At 45.5% G+C, this 27,136-nt stretch overlaps 1 protein-coding gene across 1 annotated transcript in view; it reads right to left on the bottom strand.

Moving 5' to 3' along the window:
* Positions 1-4,084: 4,084 nt before the first annotated feature.
* The window catches only part of LOC120066150 (fibulin-1-like), a 62,680-nt gene continuing 39,628 nt past the window's right edge, over positions 4,085-27,136 (bottom strand). Inside the window, exon 17 of the mRNA XM_039017308.1 lies at positions 4,085-4,930. Within this exon, the coding sequence (XP_038873236.1) occupies positions 4,791-4,930 (140 nt within the window). The 3' untranslated portion in view covers positions 4,085-4,790. The remainder of the gene's footprint in view (positions 4,931-27,136) is intronic.

Raw genomic sequence — 27,136 nt, 5'->3', positions numbered from 1 at the left:
GAGCTCTGGCTACAGAGAAAAAATACTTTTGAATTCCCATTATTGCCTATTTACAAACCTCGCCGCCAGTATGTCATTTGGCACATGATTATTTTCTTCAATAAACAATGTGCTATTATTCTTATGAAGAACACATTTGTTTTAAATGTCACCCCGAGCAATAAAAGAAGAAAAAATATGTGTCTGTAATGAATAGAGTCATGCTAAAGCCATCCATCCTCTCATCCCATCAACCCATATGAAAAGCGTCACTTTACAACCTGATGTCACTATCTATTTTAGGGTCGTTTGCAACACTATGAGGTACTCAGACCGTCTCCTATCCATCTTTCCCTCCATATGATATGCATCTAGTTAAGCTCTGCGGACGTCACCGTGCGTCTCTCCTCCCAAAATAAGGAGTGGCGGTATGGTGTTCTTTTCAGGAGCTACAACAACAGAGAGACTGTGCTCTGAATTTTCATGAGTACGGCCCGACTCCCTACTCCCCGATGTGATTGATCCAGTGTGTACTCTGGCATCAGGGTGAGTTCAGCACTGGTCATAGGGTGGTTAAGTCTGGAGCAGTAAGTTATGGAGGGTCACAACTTGGGTGTTTTATGTTGTTCTTTGGGGTCAAGGTGGAGCCCGCTGGGTAATTGGTCCACTGTCTCTGCTTCAAAACCACAGAGAGTTTCATTGATCATATGAGAGGGGATATTGGGAGTGCCATGGCCAGGTTCCATGAAGGCCTAAAGAAAGGAATTAGCACAAGTTGTGTTGGGTTGGTTTTCCACCATGGTGAAGCAGTTCAGTCCTTGTTAAAGCAGTCGCAGTAGACAGAGAGCTGTGTAAAGGAAGTGTTGTGTTGTATGTGTCTGCCATCTATTGGACTACTGTGAAACACCAAGTAGAAAACCAAAGAGAAGATGGGTGTAGTGCATGTGCTGTACTGTAAGTTTAGTTAAGAATGTAATTGAAATTGATGTGTTAGATGACTTTTACTCCACTCAGGTCTAATATTTACTGTATGTTACATAAATGATTGCAGGTTTACATACATTTCTGAGTCAATACAACTACAGTGAATAGGGGATCATATCACTCGGTGTCAGTCACTACACAAAAGTTGCGAGGAATAAACATGAATAAGTGTCAACCAAATTTTGACAATTAACCTGTCACCTTCAGAATGGATGAAAAATTACTGTAAGGTCATGTAAATGAAATATATACTACATGACCAAAAGTATGTGGACACCTGCTCGTCGAACATCTCATTCCAAAATCACGGGCATTAATATGGAGTTGGTCCACCGCATTGCTGCTATAACAGCCTCCACTCTTTTGGGAAGGCTTTCCACTAGATGTTGGAACATTGCAGCGGGGACTTGCTTCCATTCAGCCACAAGAGCATTAGTGAGGTCAGGCACTGATGTTGGGTGATTAGGCCTGGCTCGCAGTCGGCGTTCGAAATCATTCCAAAGGTGTTCGATGGGTTTGAGGTCAGGGCTCTGTGCATGCCAGTCCAGTACTTCCACATCAATCTTGACAAACCATTTGTGTATGGACCTCGCTTTGTGCATGCTGAAACAGGAAAGGGCCTTCCCCAAACTGTTGCCACAAAGTTGGAAGCACAGAATTGTCTAGGATGTCATTGTATGCTGTAGCGTTAAGATCTCCCTTCACTGGAACTAAGGTGCCTAGACAGAACCATGAAAAACAGCCCCAGACCATTATTCCTCCTCCACCAAACTTTACAGTTGGCACTATGCAGTCAGGCAGCTAGCGTTTTCCTGGCATCCGACAAACCCAGATTCATCCGTTGGACTGCCAGATGGTGAAGCGTGATTCATCACTCCAGAGAACGCGTTTCCACTGCTCCAGAGTCCAATGGCTGCAAACTTTATACCCCTCCAGCTGACGCTTGGCATTGCGCATGGTGATTTTAGGCTGAAGTGTGGCTGCTTGGACATGGAAACCCATTTCATGAAGCTCCCGACAGAACAGTTCTTGTGCTGACGTTGCTTCCAGAGGCAGTTTGGAACTCGATAGTGAGTGTTGCAACCGATGACAGACGATTTTTACGCGTTACACGCTTCAGCACTTGGTGGTCCCATTCTGTGAGCTTGTGTGGCCTACCGCTTCGCGGCTGAGTCGTTGTTGCTCTTAGATGTTTCCATTTTACAATCACAGCACTTACAGTTGACCGGGGCAGCTCTAGCAGGGCCGAAATTTGACGAACTGACTTGTTGGAAAGGTGTCATCCTATGACGGTGCCACGTTGAAAGTAACTGAGCTCTTCAGCAAGGCCATTCTACTGCCAATATTTGTCTATGGAGATTGCATGTCGGTGTGCTCGATTTTATACACCTGTAAGCAACGGGTGTGGCTGAAATAGCAGAATCCACTAATTTGAAGGGATGTCCACATACTTTTGTATATATAGTGCAGATGAGGGTAGGACATTGGCATTCTAGTAGTATCCATCTAACAGCAACATTTTTGTGTTTTCTGTAATGAGAAACAGTGGTTTATAACCTTAAAAAAAAATAATACCCCAACATTTATTAAAAGAACTCACTTATATCCTATAACATATGTTGCGGTGGTAGCCAGGGTTGGCCGCCAGGAAAAAGCGGGAGCAGGCGAGTGCAGGAGTCAGCCCCAGCACGTGCCTCCGTGGGCCCTGGTGTCTGTCCTGGCTCCTGCCACAGCCTCTCCTCCTCCACTGAGCCCTCCAGGCTGGGGATCAGGTCACCTCAGTCCCCATACCGCTTTCCTTCTTCCCCCAGAGCCAGACACCACCATGACAACTCACACAGAGAGCCCTAACCACCACAGTGCCACAGTAGAGTACATAAACAAACAGGCCAAACCAGTCCACACAGGTCTTCTCTGCTGCTCTGCCATTATGTCGACTCATCAGGCCCACGCTAGCTGGTTAGTCATAGGAGCTTCCAGTGTAAGGCAAGCAGCTCGTCTTGGCTTTGCAGAGGGAATCTGGCGAGAGATGTTTGCTCATTTGTCCCCACACATGTATGTGGTTTTGTAGTGCAGCAGTGCAGGGAGTAGTGACTGCTGCTCCAGCCTTTCCTGAATGTCCATATTATTCAGCTTGTTGGAATCTGTGCTGTCCTCCTACACACTATACTCTGCCCAGTACAGTCTGTACACGCTGTCACACTGTCCATGTTCAGCTATACTTAGCTACTCTCACACGTCGACCCAATGTGTCTGTCCTATGGTCCTTCAAATAATCCCCACGTCAGACAGTTGGTAATGTCCTTCCAGATTGGCTAATTGCCTTTACCTCCGTGGGTATGTATTTACAGATGCTCGTCTAACCATCATAGTATTGTCATCTATTTCCTTGTTTGCACACACACACACACACACACACACACACACACACACACACACACACACACACACACACACACACACACACACACACACACACACACACACACACACACTCCAAATATTCCTCCTTTCCTTTTCACATCTGACCACAGGTCTGACCTCTTGGCCTCTATTTTATCAAATCAAAGTGTATTGGTCTCGTACACAGATTTGCAGATGTTATTTCAGGTGCAGCGAAATGCTTGTGTTCTAGCTCCAACGGTGCAGTAATTCCTAATAAATACAAAAAATAACAATAATCCAGGCAATGATCTTCTCAGTACCTTTAGAGCCGTCCGTGTAGACAGGCTGGGCTCCTGATGGATGTCACTCCTTCCTCCATTGTCTGAAGAATTGGAAAGCTCTGCCTGGGCCTCAACCACAGGGATGATTACAGCCCCATCGTTAGAACATTACTGGCATCTGCTCCACTAACAGCGTCTCATGTCCACTAGGCTGACTTAGTGGGAGTAGAGAGAACCGTTCTGGTTCAGTGACTAACCTAATTAGGGCTGTGGTTCCTGGTTCCTAGTGCCTATGTACCCTTTCACTCTCCCCTGACTCACCCTTTTTTCTGCACTCTCAATCACTGTACCAGAAATGACTTCTGTCCCACTTTTCCTCCAAATGAACACAAGTTAAATTCATCAACCAATCTGAAGCTTTCACTCACCCGCACGCAAAGAAAAGGCTTCACAGGTAAAAACAAGATGGTTTATTTAGTACCGTAACACCTTTCGCAGTGTATAAAGTAAGAAAAGGAAATGTAATACACACCATGAACTTATGGGTAAGTGTTACATTCAACTGTTAAATCCTTCAATGGTTTTTCACATCTCCATGTCTACGCATGCACTTTCAATTCACAATCACATTCTATTGTCTTCAGCATGATAGCATGCTTACATTACATGATACAGTATATGAGTCTTCACATCAAGCTCTGTATGCCAGATGCATGCATCAACTCATGGCTTGGCTTGTTACATCAATTTCTATTACATGTAAACTGACTGGGAAGTGTGCCTTAGTTTCATACAATAGAAAAGCGATTAAGCAGCTTGTGGTCTGTTTATCTTAATGGAAATGGAACGAAAATTAACAAAAGTTAGTTACAATGTGTTGTGTTGGGTTTGTCAGGAATGACTTGTATTATACCTCCCAATGGTGTGCATGCACATCCTTATAGTTAAACACCTAAATAATCTTCCTTTTCTCCTCCACACACTCAGAATTCAAATTTCTCTTAATGTTAGGACGGTAAGTTATAGTACGGTGGTAGTACTGTGTGGTAGTAATGTGTAATTGGTAGTACTTTGTGGCTATTATGTGACGGTGCTGGTAGTACTGTGGTAGAACTGTGTGGATATGTGTGGTGGTGGTGGTGGTGGTGGCGTGTCCTAAACTCAGAACCAGAACTCGGAAACGAAGATGTGGACATTGACGATGTTCCGATGAGACACCACCCCAGAGGTGACATAGTTCATAGCCAGCTTCAACACCATGTTTAGCGAGCCAATCAGGGGCTTCACCTGTCGGACGACACCTAAGGGAGACACAGAGGGATAGTCAGAGAGTGAAGGGTACCAAACGTACTGGGTAAGGGGGGTGTTATGACTGACCATCAAGTTAGCTTTATTAAAACAGTTTTATTTAGTTAGCAGTCGTCCTTACAGGGGATAGGAAACCTTTCTCTACGTTTTTGCATTCTTACTCGTAACATACTGTATGGAAGTAATAGGCCCATTCTAGTTCTATCTCGGGACATTCTAGAATGAAAAGTGGCAACAGGGATGGATCGATGTTGTTTTCTTCTCATCACGTGCAGCAATAGTATTACTGGAGCCTGGTGACGTGCTGACCTCATATGATGAGAGGAATGTCAAACCTATTCATGTGAATCAGGCTTTTATTTCTCTCCTTCATCCCTCCCTCCCTCCCTCCATCCATCCCCCCGTCCCCACCTTCCTCCCTCCAACCGCCAACCTCCCCTGGAGGACAAGCAAAAGAGACACTCTCCTATCACGGTAACAACGTGGGGATAACACACCACCACTGCTTTAGACCGAGACCCAAGAATGACCGAATGCACATGGAATTTGTTGGAAGCTCTTTTTAAGTGAACATGCGATTACAGGGCGAAAAACGCCAGTGTTTATCCAGGCTGTCAGCAGGCCCTTTCTCTGCGGAGGGCTGGTGACATTTTAGCTCAGTCCTGTTTGAACAGCCATCGCCCAGCGTGCAGCCAGGCAGCACAATCACTGCACTGTCCTTTCACTGTTGTCTTTCTCTCTATCTATCCATCTCTCTCAACGGTTTCTCACACAGAGAGACAGGTATTAGATGAAGTAGGTATTGGTCTCATAATTCAAAAATATATTCAATTCAATGCGGTAAAGTCTATCAAAAGTACAGCATGATGAATTATCTTAAATCAAATCAACAAGATGTCACGCCATCACTCAATGTGACGCATGAAAAGCCTTTGTACCACAATTGTCATAAACCAGTGAGAGACATTTGGTCATGGGTATTTCCATGTTAAAAGCCCCATGAGCACTAACATATGAAGTTCATATGAGCACATCACATTTGATGTCAAACGAAAGCTAGAGAAACTAAGGCTTTTATACATTTTTCTACCGTTTCCATCCTAAAAATTAGGAATATGCGAAGGCTTTGACTTCTGGTCAAACAGATGGAAAAGGGGTCTTAGAAAACAGAAAAAGTCTTAAAAAGGTATTAGAATACATCAAAACAATAATGTTGGAGTAAAGACCCTACCAACTAATATCAACATTTTATATTTACTTTTGCAGAAATTATTTGCCATAAGTTTACTAAATATTGCCTATTGTCTTGTCATTACAAAATCAGTAACATAATGACTGCAACTGAATTGGCTACAGTGGGAATTCATTGTAGTAACAAACCACAGTTGGGTCACCTACTACTGTCCTCCCTTCCACTGGCATTCTGTTATGTCCGGTCCGGACTAACCAAATTTGGTCTTGTTTAGAGGTGGAGCTCATTCAAATAATAGCCAGTGTGTATAATAATACCCAAACATGTAAAGGAAGATGTAAAAAAAATTCTACCATGAAGAGAAGGACATTCATAATTATGCATTTCTGTATAGTACAGATCAAAGACCCATGATTTCATTCTGTTACCATCAGTCTGTTAATGGGTGTTAATCCACTTCACTTACAAATGTAGGATCTTAATTTGACCACTCTTTCTTTGCTTAGAATTTTTCTACACAGAAGGAAATGTAAACTTGTAGTGTATTTGAGGTTTAAAAAGGTTTCTAAAGTTTGTAATTTCTACATTGAAATTTCAGACTTGATTTGCCCATTAATTATAATCCACATAATTCACATTTCCTGTTGCTGCAGGATTATTTTCCTGCTGTAGCAAACTGGCTCAAATGAAGAGCCTACATCTGTATTATAGTTCAATAACCAAAATAGATTTTTTTCAAACTTAAGGTGTTATATCATAGCTGGCACCCCATTCTTTCTGCAGATATTTAAGAGTTTTTGTTAAACATGGTCACATAAAAAACAGGGAGATTTTACCGTCCATCTGTTACCAAACTTTACATCTGCACTGTTCTTCGAGTAAATGTGATTTTGGAAACTGTTCTGTCTAAATAAAAAGTATTCCTTGTGCATAGAGTTGCATGGTTTGTTTAACTTTGCAATCAATGGTTTTTGTTTGGCATACTTTTAAAGTGAAAAATCGGAGTCTCAGCATCATCCTGTTTCCGTGGAATTGCCCTCATTCTCACCACAGGGCAAACGATGAAGATCAAGGGTGAGCTGGTTGCTGCAAATGTCCTCTGGGGTGGACACTGGCATGGTGTGGGGTTAGAATCTAGACCCTCTCTAAAACGCTAACATTATTTTCTCTTCTCCTCTCTTGCCTTCTCCCTGTCTCATCTTCTCCTCTTCCTAAGGGGGCCTGCCTGATGTTTGTGGCACCCTCATTGAGGCCCGCGAGGGTAAATTAGTCCCATGTGTTGGACGACGGGAAGCGGACTGGTCTGTCACGCGATACAGCCATGAAGGCAGGCAGGCATTCCTTCAGGGATCCATCTTTAGGCGGCAGCAAGAGAAGCTCAACCAGAGTCAGTCTTACTGAGCCTCCCCTCTCGTCCCCTCTCCCCTCATCCTTCTCCCAGTCAGTCTGGATCCCTGCGGCCACACAGAAGATTCCAGAAGATTCCAGCGATAAGCGCCTGAAGAGTGTGGAATAGGGCCCTTCTTACCAGGGTTGCCCCCTTGTTTTGGTGTTTTGGGACTCTGTTGCGTAGTGACACAGGGCTGAGGGGCTGAGGGGAGCGGGGCGGGGGTTTTATTGTTTCCAAACCGTCAGCTCCATCAGAGAGAAGGAACCTCTGTGTGAACTCAACGACAGTACTGCAGCACTAATGTTCAGAAAAATAAAGGACATGGAAAAACAGATTGGGGCTTTGCGTATATGAAACAATTATTATCATCACCAGCAAATGGAGGTGGCATGCTGTTCAGTTATACAAGTGCCAAATATTCACTCAATACGGAGAGATAATGTAGACATAAAGTTGACTGAGTTTGGGAATTGATCCAGTGCATGTGAGTAGTTGACATACAACAAGATATACTACCTATGCAATATGTGCACTGTGTGCAATGCATGAGAAGAAACAGAGTTCATGAAGTTCAAATTTGCTAATGTAACTTCGAAGTCAATCAGTTCACATGGTTCAATATTGGATGAACTAGAATACCCAATCAAGGCGAGCGAGAGCGAGACGAGCACAATGAAACATACCATTCATTATAAATACAGTATGGAGCACCACAATACGGCATGGATTTCACTTTCACAATAGCCCTGTTTTATTGGGAGTAGAGCAATTGTCTCAGATCATAAATGTGACCCGAATCCAATGGATGCTCTAAATGTTTTTCATTACAGGGGTCAGCTGGGGCCAAGTTTGCTGCTGCCGCAAACAAAATGTCTCAAGGACAAATGAAAATCAGAGGGACAAACAAGCGAAATGTTACATTATTTTAAATTTACATGATATAAAAAATACACTAGACAATGTAGGATTCAACTAAATGTTGCCATGAGCATCCACAGTCAAAACTCCTCAATATCTAAATGGCATTGCACAACTATGTTACGTCTGTAGGCGTCTCACGGCTTTCTCAGGTACTGTGCTCAGTTCTACTGTCAGCAGCTTACATGTAGTCACTGATCAGTGAGGTGCAGCAGCTGAGTCCCTTGATTGGCTCAACACAGCTCAGCAAGTGGCAGAGTGATGTAGTGCATGCAGTGTGTGTTCCTCTTAATGATCCCATGTTTTAATTGCGCAGTTAGACCAGCCAGATGTTACACCCGAAGAGGCTTGTATGAAGCCTTATAAGGGCTCTGTGCTTCAGCATGTTTCACATCCACAGCACACAGAGTACTGTATCCTCCATGAAGACAAGGCATCTACAGTGACAGCTGGAACTCAACATACTAGCTATGAACCTGAGGTTCAACCAAACCACCACAACCACATAATCATTGCAAACATTTCACTCAGTCACGAGCTGTGGTGAGGTGAAAACCTCAAAGCTACCAGGTTTTACTTTGATGCAATCATATCATCAGTACCTGAGGTGTAGGCCTTTACACATAAACAATAAAAAGACCAGATCTCTCACTGATATCATCTCTCCTCTACTTTGTGTATCTAGTACATTCCAGGATATGATTGTATGCCTACAGTACGTCTGAAAGTGCTCTGCTCTGCTATCCCTGGGAGTGCGTTGTTCTGTTCCTCTGAGGTAGTATATCTGCCGCAGGGTGCAGAGGTGACCCCACCATGTCCCAACCTCCATCAAACACACAGCTGCACAAACCCCCTGTTCCCCAGAACATTCCGCCACACCATAAAATAGCCTGTAAGTAGAAAAAGCATTAACACTAGAGGCGCAGAGGCAGCCATTTTGACTGCATATGAATTTAAAATTGAAATATCTCTTCAATTTTTTAAAGTCATGCTGCCCTCCTTCCTTGAATTTTCCTAAATAAGTGTATTTAACACACATATGTTGTTAGAATTTAGATATCACCATTGGTGATTGTAGCATGTAAATCTTGGTGGGGCAAAATAAAGCCACTACACAACACAACACTAAACAACACATTAACAATGAAAGCTCATACAATATTCAATGATTCCTTTTCTCTAAAAACAGGTTATAGGCAACACCAAGTCAGAACAGTAGGCAAAATTAAGAGGGGAAAATATACCAAATTATTAGGGTGAGGCACATGGGCTACTAACAGCTTACTAGACAACATACTCCTAGTATTATTTTCGTAGCTACAGTATACATACCCCCCCGGCATATTTCATCATTTATGCAGCAGCATACAAGACATTTTTGGACTCACCTTATTGTGATGTGCTCACTTGAATTGGAAGGTGGCGAGGCAGTCCTTCGTGGACAGATTTTGTCATTAAACTTTGTCATTGTAACGTCCTGACCAGAGTTCTTATGTGTTTTGCTTGTTTAGTGTTGGTCAGGACGTGAGCTGGGTGGGAATTCTATGTTGTGTGTCTAGTTTGTCTGTTTCTGTGTCCAGCCTAATATGGTTCTCAATCAGAGGCAGCTGTCAATCGTTGTCCCTGATTGAGAATCATATATAGGAGGCTTGTTTTGTGTTGGGATTTTGTGGGTGATTGTCTTCTGTCTTTGTGTTCTGCACCAGATAGGACTGTTTTCGGTTTTCACATTTATTGTTTTGTTGTTTGTAGTGTTCTAATATATTCTTTATTAAATTATGTTGAACACTAGCCGCGCTGCGTTTTGGTCCTCTCCTTCATCCCAGGAAGAAAACCGTGACAGAATCACCCACCAAACCCGGACCAAGCAGCGTGGAAACAGGCAGCAGCGACAGCAGCAGCGGTACAAGGAGGAATGGACATGGGAGGAAATCCTAGACGGTAAAGGACCCTGGGCAGAGCCAGAGGAGTGTCGCCGCCCCAAAGCGGAGCTGGAGGCAGAGAAAGCGGAGCGGCGGCATTATGAGGCGCTAGCAAGGCAGAGCGGCTGGAAGCCCGAGAGGCTCACCCAAAAATTTCTTGGGGGGGGGGGCTAAAGGGTAGTGTGGCGAAGGCAGGTAAGAAACCTGCGCCCACTTCCCATGCTTACCGTGGAGAGCGGGAGTACGGGCAGACACCGTGTTATGCGGAAGAGCGCACGGTGTCTCCTGTACGTGTGCATAGCCCGGTGCGGGTTATTCCACCTCCCCGCACTGGGCGGGCTAGATTGAGCATTGAGCCAAGTGCCATGAAGCCGGCTCAACATATCTGGCCTCCAGTACGTCTCCTCGGGCCAGTGTACATGGCACCAGCCTTACGAATGGTGTCCCCGGTTCGCCTACACAGCCCAGTGCGGGTTATTCCACCTCCCCGCATTGGTCGGGCTACGGGGAGCATTCAACCAGGTAAGGTTGGGCAGGCTCAGTGCTCAAGGGAGCCAGTACGCCTGCACGGTCCGGTATATCCGGCGCCACCTTCCCGCCCCGCCCCAGCCCAGTACCACCAGTGCCTACACCACGCACCAGGCTTCCAGTGCGTCTCCAGAGCCCTGTTCCTCCTCAAAGCACTCTCCCTGTGGTGCGTGTCTCCAGCCCAGTACCTCCAGTTCCGGCACCAGGCCTATAGTGCGCCTCGAGAGTCCAGTGTGCCCTGTTCCTGCTCCCCGCACTAGCCTTGAGGTGCGTGTCTCCAGTCCGGTACCACCAGTTCCGGCACCACACACCAGGCCTACTGTGTGCCTCAGCAGGTCAGAGTCGGCCGTCTGCCCAACGCCGCCTGCACTGCTTGCCTGCCCAGCGCCGTCTGAGCCATCCGTCTGCCCAGCGCCATCGGAGCCATCCGTCTGCCCAGCGCCGTCTGAGCCATTCGTCTGCCCAGCGCCGTCTGAGCCATCCGTCTGCCCAGCGCCGTCTGAGCCATCCGTCTGCCCAGCGCCATCTGAGCCATCCGTCTGCCCAGCGCCATCTGAGCCATCCGTCTGCCCAGCGCCATCTGAGCCATCCGTCTGCCCAGCGCCATCTGAGCCATCCGTCTGCCCAGCGCCATCTGAGCCATCCGTCTGCCCCGAGCCATTAGAGCCGCCCGTCTGTCCCGAGCCATTAGAGCCGTCCGTCAGTCAGGTGCCGCTAGAGCCGTCCTCGTCATGAGCTGCCCTCCAGTCATGAGCTGCCCTCCAGTCATGAGCTGTCCTCCAGTCAGGAGCTGCCACTCAGTCATGAGCTGCCACTCAGTCATGAGCTGCCACTCAGTCATGAGCTGCCACTCAGTCCGGAGCTGCCTCTCTGTCCGGAGCTGCCTCTCTGTCCGGAGCTGCTTTTCAGTCCGGAGTTGCCCCTCTGTCGTGAGCTACCTCTCTGTCGTGAGCTACCTCTCTGTCGTGAGCTACCTCTCTGTCTTGAGCTACCTCTCTGTCTTGAGCTACCTCTCTGTCTTGAGCTACCTCTCTGTCCTGAGCTACCTCTCTGTCCTGAGCTATCTCCTCTATCTAGGGGGGGCCTTGGTGAAGGTTCCTAGACCAAGGTCGGGGGCGAGGGTCGCCACTCAAAGGACGCTAAGGAGGGGGACAAAGACAGTGGTAGAGTGGTGTCCTGCGCCGGAGCCGCCATCGCGGACAGATGCCCACCCAGACACTCCTCTTGAGTTTTAGGGGTGCGTTCGGAGTCCGCACCTCAGGAGGGGGGTACTGTAACGTCCTGACCAGAGTTCTTATGTGTTTTGCTTGTTTAGTGTTGGTCAGGACGTGAGCTGGGTGGGAATTCTATGTTGTGTGTCTAGTTTGTCTGTTTCTGTGTCCAGCCTAATATGGTTCTCAATCAGAGGCAGCTGTCAATCGTTGTCCCTGATTGAGAATCATATATAGGAGGCTTGTTTTGTGTCGGGATTTTGTGGGTGATTGTCTTCTGTCTTTGTGTTCTGCACCAGATAGGACTGTTTTTGGTTTTCACATTTATTGTTTTGTTGTTTGTAGTGTTCACATATTCTTTATTAAATTATGTTGAACACTAGCCGCGCTGCGTTTTGGTCCTCTCCTTCATCCCAGGAAGAAAACCGTGACAGTCATCAAAGTCTGGCATTCTCTGGATTTACACAGACACTCCACTGAACAGCAGGCTAGTGATTGCTTTGCCATGCTCGCAGTTAGCCACTGATTCCTTCCAAACCACTCATTGTTGAATTTACTATTTCCAACTTATTGTATAATGTGTATGTCCAATGAGCACCGATACGTTTCATCTACAATTTATTTTCATTATTTCTCTTCATATGACAAGGATTAAAGAAGATTTTCCATAGATTGTCGACTTGATTCATGATGATGACTGTTGGCTAAGATTTTGAAAGTATCAGTCCAATCAAAGCTGCTGTAGATATAACGTGGTGTGACGTAATTTTATCTGTGGCCAATGACCTTGAGCCTTCTTGCATGGGCACTTCTAATGTATCTCTATGGCAGCACCCAAGAGGCTTGAATTTTCAGAGCTCTACCCTTAGATTTGGCGGTGACGTCGTGTCCCCATGAGTGAGAGAGCCAATCAAGGCGCAACTAGAGAACATTACCAACCCCTACGCTCCGTATTTTCCGCTGGCTGCCCCACCACCAGAGAAAGCACTGAGCTGTCTGAAACACCTGCCTTTTGGAGCAGCCTTACTCAAGAAAGCAGAAAAGATAACGTTTGTTAAAACCTGTTTGGGCTGCAAGGGGCAGTATTGAGTAGCCAGATAAAAGGTGCCCATTTCAAACGGCCTCGTACTCAATTCTTGCTCGTACAATATGCATATTATTATTACTATTGGATAGAAAACACTCTCTAGTTTCTAAAACCGTTTGAATTATTTCTCTGAGTGAAACAGAACTCATTCTGCAGCACACTTCCTGACCAGGAAGTGGAAAGTCTGAAATCGAGGCTCTGTTCTTCTTCCTGCCTATAAATGGGCACGAGACCTATTAGTATACATGCACGTCATACACCTTCCCCTGGGTGTCAAGAGGCTGTGAGAGAAGAAATTAGGTGATTATCTTGGTCTGAGATGGAACACATCATCTTGGAATGACGTGTCCACCATTTTCGGTACTCTGAAGAGCGCAAGGTGGACAGTGGGATTGCCTTTTGTTTAGCTGCCGTTATAGGCGACTACTATCTCCGGCTTTGATTTTATTTGATACATGTCACCATATCATCGTAAAGTATGTTTTTTCAATATAGTTTCATCAGATTATTGAAAATTTTTCGGGAGTTTTGCCGTGTTCCGTTCTCTTCCGTTTGTTGACATGGAGAGCGTCGTGCCACTTGGCTAGTGTGCTTGCTAAATGAAGAGGGAAAGTTGCCGTTCTAAATCCAAACAACGATTGTTCTGGACAAAGGACACCTTGTCCAACATTCTGATGGAAGATCAGCAAAAGTAAGAAACATTTTATGATGCTATTTCATATATCTGTCGTAGATGTGAACTAGTCGTCGGCGCCCAAGTGTTTCTGGCTATTGTGGTAAGCTAATATAACGCTACATTTTGTTTTCGCTGTAAAACACTTAATAAATCGGAAATATTGGCTGGAATCACAAGATGCCTGTCTTTCATTTGCTGTACACTATGTATTTTTCAGAAATGTTTTATGATGAGTAATTAGGTATTTGACGTTGGTGTCTGTAATTATTATGGCTGCTTTCGGTGCAATTTCTGATTGTAGCTGCAATGTAAACTATGATTTATACCTGAAATATGCACATTTTTCTAACAAAACATATGCTATACAATAAATATGTTATCAGACTGTCATCTGATGAAGTTGTTTCTTGGTTAGTGGCTATTTATATCTTTATTTGGTCGAATTTGTGATAGCTACTGATGGAGTAAAAAACTGGTGGAGTAAAAAAAGTGGTGTCTTTTGCTAACGTGGTTAGCTAATAGATTTACATATTGTGTCTTCCCTGTAAAACATTTTAAAAATCGGACATGTTGGCTGGATTCACAAGATGGGTACCTTTCATATGCTGTATTGGACTTGTTAATGTGTGAAAGTTAAATATTTAAAAAAAATATCTTTTGAATTTCGCGCCCTGCACTTGAAGTGGCTGTTGTCATAAGTGTACCCACGCCGGGCTGCAGCCATAAGAAGTTAACTCAATGATTATTATATATTTTTTTACATTGTTTGCAAACAAATATTAATAACAAAATAACATGCAAAACAGGCAACCCTGTTTTTTTTTAGCTAAAAATGTGGGGCTCAAAACAGGTGGGGCTCTGCCCTGAATGACTGGTCGCTGCTGGATATCATGAACGGAATTTGTGTTATAAGAAGTTTTAGGAGGACATGTCATTTCTTTCCCTGGATTACCAAAAAGTGACTTTTTCTTTTGTGTTATAAGAAGTTTTAGGAGGACATGTCATTTCTTTCCCTGGATTACCAAAAAGTGACTTTTTCTAATCATCCTATAGAGTCACATGCAGGTAAGTCGTTTTGATTTCTATCAGAGGAGCCTGGTGGGAGGAGCTATAGGATGACGGGCTCATTGTAATAGCTGGGATGGAATCAATGGAACGGAGTCAAACATGTGGTTTCCATGTTTGATGTGTTTGATACATTCCATTTATTCCATTCCAGCCATTACAATGAGCCCGTTCTCATATAGCCCCTCCCACCAGCCTCCTCTGAGTTCTATATAGTATCAGATAGAGCAGATTCTGAGGTTTCCAAAACCCTTAACCTTGCTAAATAAATCTATTTCAAAATGTCACTTTTTCCCATGAATAACCGCTGTTCTTTTGCGCTCCACACGTGAGATCCCCCACAGTAACATAAACTAATAAAAATGTTATGGTGTTCTTTGATTGTTACCCAAGACCTTCATGAACACAACCAAAGGATACTTTTTCTGATAGGATATGTGAAATGTACTTATTAGACAGTTAGAACGTTGCAGTCAAAATGGCTGCTCATTGGCGTAGTAAGGGGGGTAGCGAGGCCCGGTATTTTAAGTGTTAAATACATGGTATCAGAGGAGACACTGCCACAAAACAAAGTGAAGCAAATGTCAGGAGGCTGCGAGGGATACAATATTAAAGGGTTACATGTAAACAGTACAATTTCGGGGTTTTCTGGTTTCTACAACTCGGCGAGGAAGTGTATGACAAAATCCAAAATGAACGGGTTTAACACCAGAAACAAATGAAAAGTATGCGTCGGCCTCACCACAGTATTGTATAATGACACGCTGGCCGTGGTGCGATGCATACTCAGTGCTGTAAAACCGTTGGACAAAGGCCAGGCAGAGCACGCTACGGCCCAGGCCCAGTCCGCTCTGAGAGAGGCATAGGATTAGCATGAACCCCCTTGGGGACCGGACCATAGGGCACGGGCCTGACTGGCCTTTCTTGTGTGTTTGGTATAGCTCCTGATCACAACCAACTGACCGACGGTTGGGCAGTCCAGCCAGGCTGTCTAAACAGTCCCTTGACCACTCCAAAGGAGACGTGAGCACTGAACACCCCCAGTCTGAAAGGCCAGCTCGTGTGGTTTGGTATTTCAAGGTCATTTAGCAATGAGTCACAGTTACAGATCAAATGAACCATTGGACGCATGCAATCATGCTCCACTGTTTGTGACATCATTGAAAAAGTAGCTACAGTAGCTGGAAGGAAAAGATTGCTGCTTTTCTTGGACTTTCTATTTTCGGTGGTTGTTTAATGGATGAGTAGCATTGATGATATAGTAACATTATCTTTATTGTGACCTTCACCTCGTAGTAAAAGTGACCTTGTACAGTAACCTAAACTACCGCTGAGGAGCATAGAACAGATTAGACAAAAGCACTCTATATCTAGAAACATAGCATTAAAACCTACAACAGAAGTTGATGCTGGATTTGGTGGACTTCCTGGAAACATTGATTTCTCAACATGCGCTTTTCCTGGTGAATGTCTTTTGGATCCATATTTGATAAATGGATACAGTATGTCAGTATCCCTGGATACCTTTCATTACATTATCTGTATTGGCCAAAAATATATACATAAAGCAGTGGCAGTCGGTGCCATTTAAGATGAGGGAGAACTATTTTTTTTCATGAGACTGGTCTTATTTCTATAACAGCATACTGGATGACTCTCATTCATATTCCATTCACCTAGTTCAATGTAACAGCGATAGGTTTAGGCTACTACATAATGTTCAAATGTTCCCTATACCCATCCTGAGGTTGCTACAACCTAGCCTATGAATGAAAGTTTACAACGTAGGTGTAGACAGGTCGAGAGACAAATATGTGTCACGCCCTGGCCTTAGTATTCTTTGTTTCATTTATTATTTTAGTTAGGTCAGGGTGTGACATGGGGAAGGTATGTGTTTTTTGTATTGTCTAGGGTGGTTGTATGGTTTAGGGGGTTAAGTAGAGTAGATGGGTTAGTGTTCAGTGTAGGTGTCTAGGAAAGTCTATGGTTGCCTGAATTGGTTCTCAATCAGAGACAGCTGGTTATTGTTGTCTCTGATTGGGAGCCATATTTAAGGCAGCCATGGGCTTTAGCTGTTTGTGGGTAATTGTCTATGTTGCATGTGTGCACTTAGTTCAGGTTTAGCTTCACGATCGTTTGTTTTGTTCATTTTGTAAGTGTTTGTTTTTCCTTCATTAAAAGAAGATGTATTTTTCACGCGCTGCGCCTTGGTCCTCTCTCTTTCAGGAAGACGATCGTGACAGAACTACCCACCAAACAAGGATCAAGCAGCGTGAGAGGAACCAACAACAGCGGCAAAGAAACCAGGACTCGTGGACTTGGGAGGAAATATTGGACGGAAAGGGACCCTGGGCTCAACCAGGAGAATATCGCCGCCCCAAAGCTGAGCTGGAGGCAGCGAAAGCTGAGAGATGGCGATATGAGGAGGCAGCACGGAAACAAGGCTGGAAGCCCGCAAGTCAAACCCAAAAATTTCTTGGCGGGGGGCTCTCGGGGAATGTAGTCGGGTCAGTCAGGAGACTTGAGCCAACTCCTCCTGCTTTACATAAGGAGCCGGTGAGGGCGGATTTGGAGGTGAGTGACGCAGAGACAGTAAAGGAGTTAATGGAGAAATTGGAGGAGAAAGATATGAGGGATGTACTGGTTTGGTGCATGAGGCACGGCATCCGTCCGAATGAACGTGTTGGTGAGTTAATGTCACTGGGAACAGCTCTCCATACTCGTCCTGAGGTGTGTGCTAGCCGTCTGGTTAAGACAGTGCCTACACCACGCACCAAGCCTCCTGTGCGTCTCCAGAGTCCTGTGTGCCCTGTTCCTCCTCCACGCACTCTCCCTGTGGTGCGTGTCTCCAGCCCAGTGCCTCCAGTTCCGGCACCACGCATCAAGCCTCCTGTGCGTCTCCAGAGCCCTGTACGCACTGATTTTTCTCCCCGCACTCGTCCTGAGGTGCGTGCCCTCAGCCCGGTACCACCAGTCCCGGTACCACGCACCAGTCCTATAGTGCGCCTTGAGAACTCAGTGTGCCCTGTTCCTGCTCCCCGCACTAGCCTTGAGGTGCGTGTCTCCAGTCCGGTACCACCAGTTCCGGCACCACGCACCAAGCCTCATGTGCGTCTCCAGAGCCCTGTACGCACTGTTCCTTCTCCCCGTACTCGCCCTGATGTGCGTGCCCTCAGCCCGGTACCACCAGTGCCGGTACCACGCACCAGGCCTATAGTACGCCTTGAGAGTCCAGTGTGCCCTGTTGCTACTCCCCGCACTAGCCTGAAGGTGCGTGTCTTTAGCCCGGTACCTCCAGTTCCAGCACCACGCACCAGGCCTACAGTGCGTCTCAGCCGGCCAGAGTCTGCCGTCTGCCCAACGGAGCCTGAACTGCCCGTCTGCCCAACGGAGCCTGAACTGCCCGTCTGCCCAACGCCGTCTGAACTGCCCGTCTGCCCAAAAGCGCCTGAACTGCCCGTCTGCCCAGCGCCGTCTGAACTGTCCGTCTGCCAAGCGCCGCATGAACTGCCCGTCTGTACTGAGCCTTCAAAGCCGCCCGTCTGTACTGAGCCTTCAAAGCCGCCCGTCTGTACTGAGCCTGCAAAGCCGCCCGTCTGCCATGAGCTGCTAGAGCCTTCCGCCAGACAGGAGCTACTAGAGCCTTCCGCCAGACAGGAGCAGCCAAAGCCTTCCGCCAGACAGGAGCAGCCAGAGCCTTCCGCCAGACAGGATCAGCCAGAGCCGTCAGCGAGCCATGACCAGCCAGATCCGTCAGCCAGCCATGAGCAGCCAGATCCGTCAGCCAGCCATGAGCAGCCAGATCCGTCAGCCAGCCATGAGCAGCCAGATCCGTCAGCCAGCCATGAGCAGCCAGATCCGTCAGCCAGCCATGAGCAGCCAGATCCGTCAGCCAGCCATGAGCAGCCAGATCCGTCAGTCCGGAGCTGCAGTCCCTCAGTCCGGAGCTGCCGTCCCTCAGTCCGGAGCTGCCGTCCCTCAGTCCGGAGCTGCCGTCCCTCAGTCCGGAGCTGCAGTCCCTCAGTCCGGAGCTGCAGTCCCTCAGTCCGGAGCTACCTCTCAGTCCGGAGCTACCCATCCATCCGGTGGCGCCCTCTGGGATGGTCTTCAGTCCGGGACTTTCTACAAGGGCCGCCGCTCCAGAGGCGCCACCAAAGCGGGTATTGACAATGGTGGAGTGGGGGCCTCGTCCCGCGCCCGAGCCGCCGCCATGATGGGGGGCCACCCCGGATCCTCCCCTTCTGTTTCAGGTTCTGCGGCCGGAGTCCGCATCTTTGGGGGGGGGGGGGGGGGTTACTGTCACGCCCTGGCCTTAGTATTCTTTGTTTCATTTATTATTTTAGTTAGGTCAGGGTGTGACATGGGGAAGGTATGTGTTTTTTGTATTGTCTAGGGTGGTTGTATGGTTTAGGGGGTTAAGTAGAGTAGATGGGTTAGTGTTCAGTGTAGGTGTCTAGGAAAGTCTATGGTTGCCTGAATTGGTTCTCAATCAGAGACAGCTGGTTATTGTTGTCTCTGATTGGGAGCCATATTTAAGGCAGCCATGGGCTTTAGCTGTTTGTGGGTAATTGTCTATGTCTATGTTCTATGTTGCATGTGTGCACTTAGTTCAGGTTTAGCTTCACGATCGTTTGTTTTGTTCATTTTGTAAGTGTTTGTTTTTCCTTCATTAAAAGAAGATGTATTTTTCACACGCTGCGCCTTGGTCCTCTCTCTCTCAGGAAGACGATCGTGACATTCAATACCGCCTAGCACACTCTTGCCTGCATCAAGCTGATATAGGGTGTAATCATTGGTCCAACATTTGCTAACGAGAGTTTCTATTGGACAAATGAAGGTATGTTAATCCCCGTTTTGTTCCATTTGCTTCCGTTTAAGAAATGTTTTCCAACAGAATTTGCGGAATGAATACACCCATGATCACACGTAAACACAGTTCACTTACATAGCAGCCACGTTGTATTCCTTCTCGCATCGATGCGCTCTCCTCCTCTCACCTCTTCCCTTCGCTTGTTGACTTCAATGCACAACACATCAGCTACATGTGACCAGGCGAAAAAACCTTTTCAAGCCAAACTGATACACACAGCCAACATCGTTCTCACCATATTCGCTAATGTAACGTCATAGTCAGCATAGCTAATAGAACTAACGCATTACTAAACCCGCTACAATCATGCAGTAACATTACAATGTACAGTCAGTAAGCAGTTACACCGGTGGGCCCCAGTGGCAATAAATTCGTAATACCAAAAGCTTACCTTGACTTGGAAAATGTCCAGGGTTGTAATGGAAAGTCATAGCCAGCTAGCTAACATAGCATCCCTCAGTTTGAGCAGGGTGTTTGAGTAGGCTAAACCAGCTAGCTGCATTTGATAGCTAAGTAAGTGTAACTAGAAGTGAAAAAAATGAGGACATCTCTCTCACTATTCCTCTTTTGCTTCTCCTTCATTTTGGAAGAAATTAATTTGTTCAAAACTATTGTCTCTCTCTTTTATACACTGCAGTGCTAGATAGATGTAGCTTATGCTTTCAATACTAGATTCATTCTCTAATCATTTTATTGGGTGGACAACATGTCTGTTCATACTGCAATAGTTCTAATAGTCTGGAGGGTGTCCTCTGGAAGTTGTGTAAGTCTATAGAAGGCGGTGAGAACCATGAGACTACTAGGTTTTGTATTGAAGTCAATGTACCCAGAGGAGGATGGAAGCTAGCTGTCCTCCGGCTACACCATGGTGCTACCCTACAGAGTGCTGTTTGTATATGTATTTATTATGAATTATGGATCCCCATTAGCTGCTGGCAAAGCAGCTAATGTATTGTAAAAACATTACAATACATTCACAGATTTCACAACATACTGTGTGCCCTCAGGCCACTACTCTACCACTACCACATAACTATAGTACTAAGTGTGTGTGTGTGTGTGTGTGTGTGTGTGTGTGTGTGTGTGTGTGTGTGTGCCAATATTTGTATTGCTTCACAGTCCCCGCTGTTCCATAAGGTGCTATTTTTATCTGTTTTTTAAATCCAATTTTACTGCTTGCGTCACTTACTTGATGTGGAATAGAGTTCCATGTAGTCATGGCTCTATGTAGTACTGTGTGCCTCCCATAGTCTGTTCTGGACTTGGGGACTGTAAAGAGACCTCTTGTGGCATGTCTTGTGGGGTATGCATGGGTGTCCGAGCTGTGTACCAGTAGTTTAGACAGACAGCTTGGTGCATTCAGCATGTCAATACCTCTCACAGATAAAAGTAGTGATGAAGTCAATCTCTCCTCCACTTTCAGCCAGGAGAGATTGACATGCATATTATTAAAATCAGCTCTCTGTGTACATCCAAGGGCCAGCCGTGCTGCCCTGTTCTGAGCCAATTGCAATTTTCTGAAGTCCTTTTTTGTAGCACCTGACCACACGACTGAACAGTAGTCCAGATGCGACAAAACTAGGGCCTGTAGGACCTGCCTTGTTGATAGTGTTGTTAAGAAGGCAGAGCATCGCTTTATTATAGACAGACTTCTCCCCATCTTAGCTACTACTGCATCAATATGTTTTGACCATGACAGTTTCCAATCTAGGGTTACTCCAAGCAGTTTAGTCATCTCAACTTGCTCAATTTCCACATTATTATTACAAGATTTAGTTGAGGTTTAGGGATTAGTGAGTGTTTTGTTCCAAATACAATGCTTTACGTTTTAGAAATATTTAGGGCTAACTTATTCCTTGCCACCCACTCTAAAACTAACTGCAGCTCTTTGTTGAGTGTTGCAATGATTTCAGTCGCTGTAGTAGCTGATGTGTATAGTGTTGAGTCATCCGCATACATAGACACTCTGGCTTTACTCAAAGTCAGTGGCATGTTGTTAGTAAAAATTGAAAAAAGCAAGGGGACTAAACAGCTACCCTGGGGAATTCCTGATTCTAACTGGATTATATTTGAGAGGCTTCCATTAAAGAACACCCTCTGTGTTCTGTTAGACAAGTAACTCTTTATCCACATTATAGCAGGGGGTGTAAAGCCATAACACATACGTTTTTCCAGCAGCAGACTATAATCGATAATGTCAAAAGCTGCACTGAAGTCTAACAAGACAGCCCCCACAATCATTTTATCATCAATTTCTGTTGAGGCTACTGTCAACCTTCTTTGCAAAATAGTGTGTTTTAATCAATTATTTGGTGACGTGATTATATTTAGTATTTATATATATTTAGCTTTATCAAAAAAAGGATAACTTTTTTAATGTTTTACAATTTAAATTTTTATGAAATTCACTGAGGATGGTGGTCTTCCCCTTCCTCCTCTGAGGAGCCTCCACTGACATGAAGTGGTAATAAATTAGTCAAATATAAATAATCAAAATAAAGCTGAAATAAACAGCTGCGTGGCTGTGGAGATACTAGTAGGGAGTGATGATGAACAACTGTATACAAATCAAGTGGAGCGCAGAGGAGAGGGAGACAAGTACTTAGTTAGCTCTGTCTGGCAAATTATTGTAATACACTTACAGTAAGAATCCATGGTGTCTCAATGTGTGTGGGTACAGTATGTGTGTGAGGATGTGTGTAGGCATACTGTATGTACAGGCGTATGCAGAAGAGTGCAATATTGCATGCAAGCTTACATACAGTCTGTGGGCGCATGTGTGTGTGACAATATCTAGCATCAGTGTAGACCAACTCGGGGAAGAGAAGGCGTTGTGTGTTTGGCTGTGCTGTGGGGTTGTCGGGTGGAGAAGACACTGTTTTGATTAGCTGTACTAATCCCCTCAGTGACAGGCAAGCAAGCAGGCAGGGATTCTTCATGGGCTTGGCCCGCTCTTGTGGGGCCTGCTGATGCCATGTCATGATTCATGATCATCCCCTGACAGACAGCCTCTCTCTCTTTCTCTCATTCACTCTCTCTTTCTCTTTATCTCCCTCTTTCTCTTGCTCTCCTTTCCCGCTCTCTGCTTATCACCCTACCCTTCACAGTTCTGTCGTCAGCTCCACACGAACCACACAAAGACAACACATCAACTAGATTGCGCCTGAAATGGCAACCTATTGACTAGTATGATTCCTCATGAAACTAGAAGAACCAAAAAAGATCATGATTTTGGGGGGAGTTGTATCCTTAGAAGGGTCCTTTGGAGGAAGGATTGTTGACATGTGTATCTTAAAGCATAATTGAGAAATAATTAATTGGTTTTGGAATATTTGTGACATTTTGGTCTTACCCAGGCCTCCTTTAAGACTCCATAATGTTTCATCTGTAGGTGCTAAAAAAGCAATTGTTATTGTCAGATAAAGCTTTTCTGCTTGTTCTGTAATATGAGTGGTATTTCTATTTCAATAAAAAATCTTACATGCATCTTTGAATATTGAAAAATATAAACATGAATATTGAAAACATTTTATTTGGCCAATTTTTCTATATACTCTATGGGAATATCAAAGTTCCAGAGTGGGATCTCTGGTACTTTTATGATCCATTACCAACACAGTGAATGTGAAAATGGATTCAAAATGGTCGATGATGGATGAGCACTGATACAAATAAAAGGAGAGCTGTGATTGGTTACATTGCCTACTATGCCAATTTCTCTGTATAAAATGGGCCGTAACTTTAAAACTAGCATAGATCCCACTCAGGAACTTTGATATACATGTAGATTATATTTATTTCAAACACTATATTGAAGAATTAGCCAAATCTGAAATGGTATATTTTCAATATTCATGTTAATATTTTTCAATTTCCATAAATGTACGTAAGAAATGTGTGGTTGAAATAAAAATAATACTCATATTACATAGCAAGCGCTAAAGTGTCATATGACACCAACAGCTTTGTAGCACCTACCGATTAAACATTATGGAGTTTTAAAGCAGGCCTGGGTAAGGCCAAAATGTCACAAATATTCAAACTTTAATTAACTATTTCTCAATTATGCTTTAAGATACAAATGTCAAATAAATGTGAACAATCCTTCCTCCAAAGGACTTTTGTGAAATTCAGAAAATCATGGTCTTTTTTTGTTCTAGTTTAGTCAGGAATCACCCTCGTGCACTATACAGTATAAGCTGCCATTTCAGACACATTCCTAGACTTAAGCCTCAAGCCCCACTCTTCCACAGTAACACTCTGCTAATATTTGACACACCACGCCCAAATTACACCAGCTACTGTGGAAGACTCCATTGACATCTTGATCCATGGCCACATATAGTAGGCTACTTGGCCAGACACAGACAGGTTACTTACTCCATGGTTCCCTTCACAGCCCGCCATCTCCATGCCAATAACATCAAAATTAGGCATTCCAAATTGTTTGGGAAGAATTGAACCACAAGCATTTTTCTACCTGCTCTCTACAATGGTTGGAATCAAGCTGTGGCTTCTGGGCCCTCTGGCCAGTCCAGGGAAGCTTTATAGGGACCATTGTTGGTGGTTTAGACCTACTGTCGGAAGATACTAGCGTCACCAAAGGATGAGGTTTAGGAACTATCCCTGCGATGGTTTGCTCACTTCCCTACTCATGGTGGCCAGAAGGAAAGCTTTGAACCCTTCTGTGGAGAATCTGGAGATGCTACTCCCACCCTCTTTCTTCTCTAATATAGATCACATGTTGCTACTCCAGCCCAGCCCCATCCCTATTCTCATCTTCAGTCCCACCCTCAGTACCAGCCCCAGCCAAGCCATAGCTACCTTTGCCTGCTAACATGAGCATGACGTGAGCTCAGTCCATCCACACCATGCGTTCACTGGGAGTGGTGTTAAAACAATAGTAGTCCCACTGGGAAAGCATGGCCTGGGAGAGGAAGTCAAACAAGTGGAACCACCAACACCATGGAAGACCATTGGAAAGACCACCGTCAATCTGTAGCACACCACACACACACACATATACACACATGGGCACACACATCACTACCATCACCACAAGCTGCAGCAGAGGAAAGCCCCTGATTCTGGACCACCACCTGCTCCCTGTGCTGCAGACCACAGAACCACAAAACCCTTGTTTTTAAATGGAGTTGCTCCGCAGTCCACCTGCTGGCTGCCAGAATCAATCATCCTATCATGTCCCTTCAAACAGACGTCGTCCTCAATCTGACCAAATCAGAAGTGCACGTGTGATAGTGCAAGATCGTCTCAGTAATGCATACCTCTTCCTTCACCGTTTGTCTTTCCGAATATGCGTCATCTGATGTGCCAGTCATGACATACCATCAAGCTGGATCTACTTTATCTCTACCTGTTGTGGCGTAAGACACCACGTACTGCCACGACCACACAGCGTCTGTTGTGCGGTCATGGCAGTACATGGTGCTGGGCTAGTCGCTGGGCTCCAGGACATTGGATTGGGTGAGTGTTTAATTGGTTGTGATCATGTTTTCCCGAGCGTTGGGGGGTTGTTGTGTTTGCACAGATGCGGCTGGCTGTCAAGGCTGTCACCCAGACGTGACAGAGCTGGGAAAACCTCTCCTATGACACTGATGGATGACTAGAGAAGAGTGGTGCGGCTCTCTCGCAGTGTGTGGCTCGTTGTATAGCCAGTGTGTGTGTGTGAGAGTGGGTGAGACTGTGCGTCACTGTGTGAAACAGAGCCCCAACTCAGAATCATTTCCCCAAAGTAGCAGTGTACCAAACTGAAATGGTTTTACCCTGGTCAAAGTGGTCAGTCTATTAAAAGCGCTATTGGTGAATACAAAGGAGGACTTTCCTCTCACTCACAAAGTAGATTTATACGCAACTCGTACAGATAGTTTACACGTCAGCTAGCTACAGAGCTAAGCCACAGTCAGTAGCCAAACGAACCAGAGCAGAGCACCACCACTGAGCTGAATAAAGCAAACTCTATAGCTAATCACGGACACGGACACTTCAAAGCAGACGGTCACTGACCCATGCCTTTGTCAGCAGAGCACGTCAACATGGCCGACTAAGGCTAACATGTGAGAGCTGCATCCAATAAGCATCCTAGAGTTTGGGAGAGAAGTGGCTCCTCACAAACAGGCCTTTCATGTGGTAGTCAGTAAAGAACTCTAATGTTCCGCGAGACACTGAGGGCTAGTGGGGGAAATGAACAATACATTTAACCACATGAATCACAGGGCCTAAGATTACTTCTGCACACATTGGGCACGCACGCACATACATACACACACACACACACACATTCACACATACGCAAGTCACACACATTCTCTCGCATACATGCACGCAGTTTAACTTCTGAGGAGTGGTGAAGTAAGTCCCAAATACCAAAGGATAGTTCATTTATACCCCCAAAAGCAATGACACGATAACCACTGAACTCCATAGACGGTATCTGTACTCTATTGCGTGGTTGTTCGAGTTATGTTCGTGTACGCTTGTGTGTGGGCACCTGTGTGTCTGTGTGACTATACACATATGTATGTGTGCAATGTGAGACCTTGCGTGCGCCCATAACCTATGAGCTGATGACTGCTTGGCAGACTCTCTCCATTATTTCCCTGCTCAGTTCTGGGAAGAGACAGATGTATGTAGTGACAGGCCATCCCTTCATCCATCAGCACAGTGTGTATCTCTCACTCTCTCTCCCACTGTCCCCATCCCGCCATCCTCCCATCGCAGAGCCAAAACATCCAAGACGGCCAAACTATGTGTCACCGGTACACCCCCGTCCTCTTGGGGCCAGGCTTCGGTTCATCTCCCCCAGAGACAGTGAGCAGCGCTGGAACCTCACCAGACCAGTGGAGGCCACAGTAGAGGGATGGGCTCCTAAACTACAGAGGCTCCACATGTAGTCACACCCATTAGGGCTCCTCTCCTCTCTGTTTTACATAAACAGACTTAGATCTGAGCCTTGATTGCCACTAGTGTCCATGACTGTCTCAAGGCCTGTATAAGGACTGATATTAGTCATAGACATGTACACACGCACATGGAAATATATTATGCACATCCAGACTGCTTGATATGCAAAAGTATAAGGCCATCTCTGTACATCGTAGCCACAATAATCTGTCAGGGAGAAGAAGGGCTTTGTTGCTTAAGAGGAGTGGAAAAAACATGGCGGTCAATAAGTTCATTAAATGGTGCTTTCCCACAAGAGTGGGACAAACTGACGCCAAATGTTTGGTGGAGAAAGAAGAGAAAGCCGTCCTTCATTGGTCTCCGAGGACAACCCAAAGGACAGCTCTCTAGAGGGAGACATAAAGGGCCACAGAAGACGC

Source organism: Salvelinus namaycush, chromosome 21, assembly GCF_016432855.1.
Source record: "Salvelinus namaycush isolate Seneca chromosome 21, SaNama_1.0, whole genome shotgun sequence".
NCBI lineage: Eukaryota > Metazoa > Chordata > Actinopteri > Salmoniformes > Salmonidae > Salvelinus > Salvelinus namaycush.
This window is presented reverse-complemented; position numbering and strand designations above follow the sequence as displayed.